We start from the raw sequence: 10,052 nt of genomic DNA, 5'->3' as shown, positions 1-10,052 counted from the left end.
CTTGTGGATGCAGGACTTCTGGCACACTGCCCCAGGCCTCAGTTTAAAAAGAACTGGTGCAGGGGTGCCTGGGTGGCTCAGTCAGTTAAGCGTCTGACTCTTGATTTTGGTTCAGGTCATGATCTCCTGGTCATGACACTCAGCAGGGAGTCCTCTGGACGTTCTCTCTCTCTCCCTCTGCCCCTCCCCCTACTCCTGCACACACTCTCCCTCAATCTTTAAAAAAACAAAACAAAACAAAAAAGGACTGGTGGGAAGTAGATTAGTTATGATTAGACAGCCTCATTCATAGATGAGATTCACCACTCAGCAGTGGGACTCCGGACAACTTATGTAAATACTTTGAACCTATTTCTTCATTTACATAATGGTGAAGATAATAATACCTATCTCACAGGTGGTTTTGAGAATTAAATGAGATGACTGATATAAGTTAGGTACTAAGTGTTACTACCCTTTTCCTTCCCTCCCCTGTAAGCAGTCCTAGGGTGGAAAAAAAGGCAACAAGCTGTTTGCTGCAATATATATATTTTAATTCAAAGTGAATCGACAGTAATACACCATAAATTCTTATTTTGACACTCACCAAAATAGTCACCTGGAAAACCCGCTTTTTGTGACAAAGTACAGAAGGCTTGGTCACATTTAAATCACTGAGAACTAGAGAGAAATACTAGCGCAAACCGTAATAGACATTACATCCATAAAAATTTTCCCAGTCCTTATTGTAATATTGCACAGTGCAATTGCTACATGGCAAACTAGTGTAGCATAGAAAAGCAAAAACAAACCAAAGAAAGAAAGCCACAAGTCTAAAATTGTTAAACAGTTAACAGTTCAAACTTAGTAATCAAATCTATTATCATTGGGTTCATTAAAACAAATCTTCCTACACCTTGCAGTGTATGATTTAACTTTTACTTAACACAAACCAAGATTAAAATTAGTAGTAGAGAATTGAAAAAGTGAAAAGGCTTTCCTACTACAGTAACATATTTAAACACCCTGAAGGAAAAGAAAAGTAAGTATCAGGGTATTCGGTAAAAAAAAAATAATAATTTGCAAATTAAAATAGTATGCAAATATGCAACTTGGAAGTCATGCAGTGTTTTATTTAAGAAAGCAGTAAAACCAAAGAAAACTGGTAAAATGGTTTTAAAGAAGGTATAAATCCAAATTCTTTTGTCGATATGTTGAATTTAAAAGTTAGCAGGATTTTGACATTTTTAATTTTTTAAACACATTAAAAAGCCCATGATTAGAATCGGTTAAGAGCAGTGTACTCAACTAGGGTACGCCTTTATCAAACTTGACTATTACGAAAACATTTACTGTCCATTTAACAAGACCATCTGAGTCCTGGAACTGAAATACAGAAAATACGACATTTCAGGGTAGTAAATCTGGCCCTGAACGAATATAAAACTGCGCCAGTTTTGTACCTGTTGTACAAACAGAAATCAATCCTTTGCACTTGGTGTTTCTGAAACATCCGCTGCCAGCACTGATTCTTTTCCAAGAAGCGAGCAGATACCAGTGATCTGCTGGACCATATAAATAAAAATTAATAAGCTGTGGAGGGCAGCAAGTTTACTTAAATAGTGACTCCATAAATTTGCCATCTGTAAATAATCTTTTAAATTAATCTTAGGCTACTCCTTTTTTCTGTGTAATATATATATGTATATATATTTCTATTTATATAAAATGCATAGAATTGATTACTAAAAACACTGAAACTTGTGGGGAAAATTAAGTCCTTCATTTTCAGTGTGACTAAAAATGTACTGCTGGTTTTTTTATTTTATGATCTAATACTGTAATTTTTAAAATCAATTTCAGGCACATTTATTTCATTGATGATTATTAAATAAAACACTGCTTGTGTTAATGGAGTAAAGAAAAGTTTATCCATTATTAGCTTATTGTCAACGCTGTATTAGAGCCGTACTAGTGGTATGCAATTCATTTATCAAAGAAATGCTGTAAATCCAAAACATTTGCAGAGTTTTACACTCAAATGCTTTGTACTGTTTATTCCAGTAAATGCTGTAAGATTATATTCCAGATTTTTAAGGAAAAAAAGTTAAGTCAAGCCTGCAAGATACAGCTTTCTCAAGTGTCTACAATGCCAGTATGAAAATAAAAAATTAAGTTACATTGATACATCCAAGTTTTTTATATGCAGTGATGAGCACAAACATTAATAGAGATAAAATACTGATGCAAATAACACACCCCAAAATAACATATGCAATTATTTTCCATCATTTACAATACAGTAGTTACAATGACACTCCAAACAGAAAAGCAAAGTAAAAAATCAAAACCCCAACTTCTATTTCATGTAATTAGACTTATACAGAAATTAGAAGGCTAAATAACAACTAGTTAATCACCTAATTTCACAGCTATCTGAAGTGGCAATCGTTATATAGCAGCTTATCTATGATACATTCAAGATAAATGATACAATTTATTACTTGCCCATAAGCTAAAACACAGCCTGTTTAATACCTTTCCTTAAATTCCACCTCTACACTACAATATACTTGAGGTCTATGCAAAAAAGTAGCTACCTTTTATATAGGAAATGGATGATTAAGTCTTTGGTGCTGTAAAAGCAACTTCATTTAAACATAACCACCAACCACCAAAAAAGAAAAAAAAAGAAAAAGAAAATAAGAAGGGAAAAACCCAAGACACACTTCCTAGGAAAGAAAAAGCATGTAATTTCTGTCCCTGACGGAATGTATTAAATAAGCAAACACCACCAACAAGCAAAACAAGTACTACAATGTAAAAATACTTAAAAAAAAAGAAAAAACCCTCTCACATGCATAAATGAACAATTGCACACAAAGAACTCACATCTTTTCAAGCTTCAATAGTAAATATTCTGCTACTATTTATTAAATACTGCATGGTTTGCCCAAGCTAAGATGAAACCACATCATGAATCAATGAGCATTTTGCATTTTCTTTCATTACCTACTCAAAGTCATGCCTACTGCACCTCTAAACATTTTATTAAATCCAATTATACAGCAAACACTCCCAAAATAAACTTAGATTGTATTGCAGTTTCACTTAACAGTATATAAAATGCTGTGTTGTGACAGATATCAACTATCCATTAGATACTGAATCAATTTTTCTTAAGCACTACTAACTGCTTGCTTTTCTTGAAGCTAGATCATTCTGAAAAATCAGACAGCAGAATTCAGCTATAGCAAACATGCTGCCCTCTTAGTAAGGAAAAAACAGCTACAACCTGAAATCATACCACACAAAACCAAAAATGAACATTACTCTATCAAAAGAAAACTAAAGAGTAGATCTGAATTTTAAGTGCTGCAGTCCTCAACATTTATATATAGGTAATAACATTAACAACCTCAAATATTTAAGGCACTATGTGTGGGAACGGTTTACAATGCAGCTGAGATTATTAGAACAACATTTAAGAGCAAAGTCTAGGCAACATTTTGCCCATGCAAAGACACATGCAAATGTAAAGAACAATAGCTCAATTTCTTAGGTAAGGGACCCAACATTTATACACTAAGACACAGATAATACAATTCACTTGTATGCTGTAATTCTGACATATGTGCATCTGTTGCTCTAAGTCTGTACACAGAATGGCTTCCCAAATGTGGATGTGTCTTGCACTAGTTAGAAGGCAATTTTATAAAAAATAGCAGGAGCAAAACTGGACTTCTGCTCCCATAAGTCACCTGTCTAGAGTTACTACATAAGAAGATAACATGACCAAAGACAAGTTATACCAAATGTGCAAAACACAGTAAAAGTGAGTTTTTTTTTTTTAAAGCTCAAAGTTGTTTAAATTGCACCCAAGTCTACATGATTCAAAAATAATTTTCTTGTGCCATGGCTAATATTTATTAAATACCATGTTTTTATTTTTAATCAAATGTTTATATCATTGAGCTTCCTCAATATACTCTTTTTGAGTGTTCACATATATGGATACTGGCTGAGTTTTGTTGGACTCAATGGAAATCCAGTATATGCAGGTGATGCTGCAATGTAAGAATGTGGTGGGAAGATTGGTTTGTACGGAGTCTGATGAATGGTTGGGGATGGTAACAGACGGGGATTTATGCCCACTGGGACTTGGTGAACTATGCCACTGGGATGCGAGATATTGTAAGTTGGATGCTGTAACATAGGTCTTGAGGTACATGGAGAGGCTAAGAGGTGGGCCACTGGTGCAGCACTACTGAGGGGAGCTGATGATGGGTATGGAAGTAGAGTAGGCTGTCCTCCAAGATGCGCATTTCCAGCCAGATGGGCATGCATGGCTGTGTGATTGGGACTTCCATGAGAAAGAGTGAATGGATTACTAGTAACACTAGTAGGGATATAAGCTTGCTGTCTTCGATGTCCGAAGTTTCCATTCCACTCTTGATGCCCAGATCCAAAGTGCTGAATCTATCCAAAAACAAATGAAAAAAGACTGAATACATATTTTATAAGTTAAAAAGAAAGGAAGAAAGGGAAATTACAATACTCTGTGACTGATCATCCACAGAGGATCTCTCAGATCTCTACTTCTACTCAGCACAGAGAAGAGTGAAATATCAATTTTATACATACTAGTATTAAACATGTTAACATTTATTACCATGTATTTGATAATATTAACACTGCCACTACCACTGCTGCTGGGACCACCAGCCCCTCCCGTCACTACTAATCACAACCATCTGGGGAGTACTTATTTTACAGAAAGCTAACACTGTACATATGTGACATTATTTAATTCCACAACAACCCTACAACATAGCTATCATTCCCATTAACTGTGGTCCAGATTTGTTGAAGAGACCTGGCTGAAGTAATATACATAGTACTTGGCAAAGCCAGGATTTGAACACAGGTCTGACGCCAGTACCCGTTACCTTTTCTTTCCCAGAGTGAAACACAACTGCTGAGCACAGTACTGACCAGATGGAAAGTACTCCGTAAGGTAGGACTATTACCACAACTGACACAACAAAGGCAGCCATCAATCCATTAGTGTGCAATCTGAGTGGACGGGTCTGAGACAACAGACATACTAAAAAATCATTTAAGAGAATCTAAAAGCCTAATGTTTCTGAAGAATTCAGGTTCTAGGATAATCTGCTTCATTATCCTATTATGAGGCCGATTTCTCCTTAGTCACGTGAGATAATGAAAAGGGATACATTTTTCAAGACTGTATACAGTGTCAGAATCTTTTTTCCTCCAAATGAAACATTGCTGATTTTGAATCCCAAAAACTCTTAGAACTTCACAAACCATACCTGACTGAAATTCAAATGCTGCTGCTGGAATGCTGATGTCAGTTTCTGCTGACGATTACCCACCGTGGAAGGCTGGTTTAATCTCCCAGGAGCAGATCGGCCTTTTATTAATGGCTGGCATATAGAATCTGGCAACGAACAAAACAGAAGACAGTTGACGCTTTTCCCTTCTCATATAAAAATTAGAAAGGTCTTTAGATATTTTACACAGTACTGATTTGACAACCTTAAAATTAAATAAGAAGATATCTCATGGTTTCCAGCACCAAATGATATTAGGAAAGATTTCCCTTCTATGACAGATTAGGCAGGATCAAGTTGGAAATTCAGAGATGACTTCTGGCAATGTTGTTCTCTAAGGTTCCCCAATTAAGACTTTTTGAAGGGCTAGTCAGGGAAATAGGGCGGACTCAGTTTACCTGTGTTTGCCATATGCTCGTCGGCATTTAATCCATTCTCTAGTCCCATTGGTGGCACCACAACAGTACAAACAGCTGGTTTGGTTTCCGTGTTGGCCGAGCTCACCAGTTCTGTGTTTTGATGAGCATCCTCCACAAAGCTGCTCTCTGCAAAGGGACTGTCGTGTCCCGAAGAGTCTGACGTTGGAGAGCCATCCACAGTATCACAACCACTTTCCTGTTCTTCATCTGACATACTATAAGAAAGCATTTTTATGAATATGTTTTTCAACATTACATCTAAAGTTAAGTACTATCCCGGCTCCACTAAATTAATGAGAATCTTACTCAGTTATTTCATATCTAATTACAACTTCTTCCTTGTCCAGTAATATTTTTTTCATAGACATTCTAGACTCTCACATTAATTCTCTATTCAGACTGTTAACCTTAATTCTATCCTGTTTAGGTACATCATTTTGGAACTTTATTTTCTCTCCTTTCCCTTCCCGATTGATTCTTAGTAGCGGTTCATAAAATTCCACTTTACAAACTCCAGAAAAATCTCATCAAGACACTACAAAAGATGCACTATTCTGGATAATTTAAATGAAATGTAAAAACATACAGTCATGTGACCTGAATATTTCAAATTAAATTCTAATGTTAGGATTCATATCTTTAGTGGTAATTGGGGTCCTTTTAACTAAACAGTTATCTGAAAGGTCTTCCCCAGCTCTCCAAAGGCCTAGCCAAAGTCCCATTATTTCCCTTCTCTTCCTGGGCCCCCGAGGCCATGACAATTTCTCCCCTCTCTCCGAGAGCAGTGATGGTCTATTTTAATCATTCATTTCATACTTAACAATTTGAAGCATCTTTATATATATATATATATATACTTTTAGTTATATTTATTTGTATTTATATGTAATATTTTTATATAGACATATTTACAGAGATGAATATATATATTATGAATATATTTATATATATATATATATGCCAACTGCCAAACCATATTATAAGCAATTCACAAAAAGATGTGTTAAAACTTCTTTACATCTTCCAAAGTATTCAATACCATATTTCCTGACTAAGGAAAAAACAGAAAACAAATGTGTAAAATTAAGACTTTTTTTTTTTTAAGATTTTATTTATTTATTTGACAGGGAGAGACACAGCGAGAGAGGGAACACAAGCAGCGGGAGTGGGAGATGGAGAAGCAGGCTTCCCGCTGAGCAGGGAGCCCAATGCGGGGGCTCGATCCCAGGACCCTGGGATCATGACCTCAGCCAAAGGTAGACGCTTAACAACTGAGCCACCCTAAAATTAAGACTTAAGGATTTTTTCAAATTTTGTTTCCACTAAAAAAAAAAAAATTGCCTGGGTGGCTCAGTCGGTTAAGCGGCTGCCTTCGGCTCGGGTCGTGATCCCAGGGTCCCGGGATCGAGCCCCGCATCGGGCTCCCTGCTCAGCGGGAAGCCTGCTTCTCCCTCTCCCTCTGCCTGCCTCTCTGCCTACTTGTTCTCTCTCCGTATCTCTCTGCCAAATAAATAAATAAAATCTTTAAAAAAAAAAAAAAAGAGAAAAAAAAAATTTTCTGAAAGTTGAAATCAAATGTATTTCACAGAGATCTTTATGGCTTATGTCTTCATGTGTTAGTGTATCATGCTGACAAGGAGAAGCTCACTAGTTTAGTGGCAATGCAACTCCCTGGCCAAAAAAAAGAGGAGGAAAGGAAATATGGATAAAACCATGCAACTCAATCACCAATGAGAGAAAAAAGCCATATTGGATACTTTATTGATAGTGGGTTATGACTTTATTATGTAGAAATTCCTTTTATTTTGCCAAAATGTTTATTTTGCTCTATGTTCTTATTCCAAATTTAAGTAATAATTGTAGTCTATGGAGAACTTGAGGACATGGCTTTTTCTACCCTTTCAAAAACAAATGATTCTTTAAAAATCATTTATTAAAAGCTGAATTTTTCATTTAGATGTGTTCTACAACAGTAGAAAAAAGTAAAAGAAAAGTATTACTTAAAACCTAAGTTTGTAAAAAAGTGATCTGGTTAAAAATTATGTTCAAGAGAGAAACCACTGTGGTAAATGGACAGGCATTTATTAACGTAAACAACAAAAGAAATTACAGGCTTTTTAGCAGACATAGTATTTATGGTATGCCACCACTGAAATTCCCTTACCTGTTCGGTCTCTTGCAAGGGGATGGGCTGGACTGCCCGGAGGAGCTGGTGCTCAGGGTACTGTCAGGACTACTTAATGAACACATCCGATCAATATTCAAAGTGCTCTGGCAAGCTTCACAATCCAGACTATCTTTACATCTAGTGAAAGAGGGATGAGAAAACCACGGGTCAAAAAATGAGAAGCAGCCAAAATTTACATTATTTAATTAAGGATATGAAGCAGTTCAGAGTGCCCTACATCAACAAAAGCCTAAAGCTTACTAATACAGGAGAAATGCTATAATAATCATGTTAATTACTATTCAGGATGTTTACTCCAAAGGACACTGACAGACCAGGGATAAGTCCCAGAAAGGTGTTTTTCACCACACCAGAGGGCGCCATCACTATTTAAGGTTGCGGCATGAACACAAGGAACTGTTTTGGCACTTACTCTCTGAGTGAGTGTCTCTGCGCTGTCTCCTCCTCATCAGTGTCACTGCTAATAGTAATCACACTCACTGCAGGGCTTGGGGAGTCAGCAATGATGATGGTTTGCCGCTGTTTGTCGGAAACTGATGAGTCAGACTCCTGCCGTACAGATGTTTCACAACAGTCTCTCGCCTCTCCTTCTGAGTTATGATTGTCCCGTGTTTCTATACAACGTACTTCCTCGACATCTTTCCCATTTACTAACTTTGGAGAAATAAATGTAGAATGGGGGACATTCGTATTCTGCAACGAATTACTCCTGCAATCAAAGGAATAACGTGTCATTTCTATAATCAAAATATGTACATGACATTTTTCTAAGACATCTGTTCAAATGAACAATGTGAAGCTTCACTTGTTCCAGATCATGTATATAACATACTAACATATAGATCGTTTTATAAATATATTATCTCTGGAAATATCAGTGTAGATTGAAGTTACATACATTAAAATGGTCATTTCTTGGTAAATGGGGCATCTGAGTGTCTAAAATTGTCTAAGATTATACGTAGATAATAAATCAAAAGGGCAATAAAGACAATCTTACCAACTGAAAGCATTTATTTCCTCTCTTCCTGGCTCCCATTCCATTAGTTTTACCAAAATACCTCTGAGAAATTGAGAAGGGGAGCTGGCTTAGTGTTTGCAACACAGCTATCAAAGAGGTCATTTTGAATAAAACAGAGTGACCCTTTAGTGTACATGCAAAATTTACTTTAAGCACTAATTTTCAAAATGCAGAGGAAAGTTAAAATACTGACACCAACCTGTTCTGGCACAGTTTATTTTTCTTTGCGGTGGCAGGCTGGGGCCAGACAACATGCGCAATGCCCACGCTAATTGGCTGCGGGGCCGATAAAGTTATCTGATTGGTTAGAAGAGGTTGCGGCATCACTGAGCTATAATGATTACTGTGTGAAATCATTTTCCTAGGGAGAAAGTTCAGAAAAATTGAATCCCTTCTATACCAAGATCTATTCTGCAAACTTCACAAGCAAGTATTTTTGTTTTTAACTTACCCCCAGTCTCCGAGCCTTTGGGAACCAGCCACCCCGTCCGAAGTTAATGCGGTAGTAGCGGGAGCCATGGGTGTGACCTGCTGCCAGGCAGGTACGAGCATCTGCTGTGTTCTGCCAGACCACGTCTGCTGCACCAGACGCAAAAGAAAAGCCAGTTAAGTTACAAGTAATTCAGCATTACTACAGCTTAAAATCAAAAATACATTACAGTAACAATCATTAACAATTATGTAAAAGTTAAAGCCAAAGACTACAAAAGATCGAATTCCTGTCCAGATCATTTTTACTATTTCTCAACAGCACAGGCTGATATATTACAAGTGGATCAGTGCCCTTACTTGAGTATAAGGAAGACAGCACATATGCAAAAATAACAAATTATTACCAACCTGAGAGAGAACTCCTGGTCGGATCTGTAGTGGCTGTACAGCTGGGGCCTGAGTTACAAGTGGAACTGTATTATCTACTCTTATTGAATAACTAGTAGGTTTACCATGTGTTGCAGGAATACCTATGAAAAAGAAAAATCAAAGAAAACAAAAAGAGTTCTTACAAACTATTTCTCTGAGTTAACTTACAAAACTCTTTTTAAATTCAAAGAACTTCTAAAATTCTGATTAGGATTTTAAAACCATCT

At 36.6% G+C, this 10,052-nt stretch overlaps 1 protein-coding gene across 7 annotated transcripts in view; it reads right to left on the bottom strand.

Moving 5' to 3' along the window:
* Positions 1 to 511: 511 nt before the first annotated feature.
* Positions 512 to 10,052, bottom strand: part of HIPK3 (homeodomain interacting protein kinase 3) — a 92,578-nt gene continuing 83,037 nt past the window's right edge. For 4 of the 7 annotated variants that reach the window (XM_027578391.2, XM_027578393.2, XM_027578395.2 and 1 more), the window contains exons 9-17: positions 9,805 to 9,926; positions 9,416 to 9,543; positions 9,164 to 9,325; positions 8,944 to 9,006; positions 8,356 to 8,652; positions 7,920 to 8,060; positions 5,735 to 5,970; positions 5,316 to 5,443; positions 512 to 4,458 (exon numbers count right to left, since the gene is read on the bottom strand). In XM_027578391.2, the coding sequence (XP_027434192.1) occupies positions 3,982 to 4,458; positions 5,316 to 5,443; positions 5,735 to 5,970; positions 7,920 to 8,060; positions 8,356 to 8,652; positions 8,944 to 9,006; positions 9,164 to 9,325; positions 9,416 to 9,543; positions 9,805 to 9,926 (1,754 nt within the window). In that variant the 3' untranslated portion in view covers positions 512 to 3,981. The remainder of the gene's footprint in view (positions 4,459 to 5,315; positions 5,444 to 5,734; positions 5,971 to 7,919; positions 8,061 to 8,355; positions 8,653 to 8,943; positions 9,007 to 9,163; positions 9,326 to 9,415; positions 9,544 to 9,804; positions 9,927 to 10,052) is intronic. The other 3 variants (XM_027578392.2, XM_027578396.2, XM_027578397.2) reach the window with 3 other exon arrangements.

Source organism: Zalophus californianus, chromosome 11, assembly GCF_009762305.2.
Source record: "Zalophus californianus isolate mZalCal1 chromosome 11, mZalCal1.pri.v2, whole genome shotgun sequence".
NCBI classification, from domain to species: domain Eukaryota; kingdom Metazoa; phylum Chordata; class Mammalia; order Carnivora; family Otariidae; genus Zalophus; species Zalophus californianus.
This window is presented reverse-complemented; position numbering and strand designations above follow the sequence as displayed.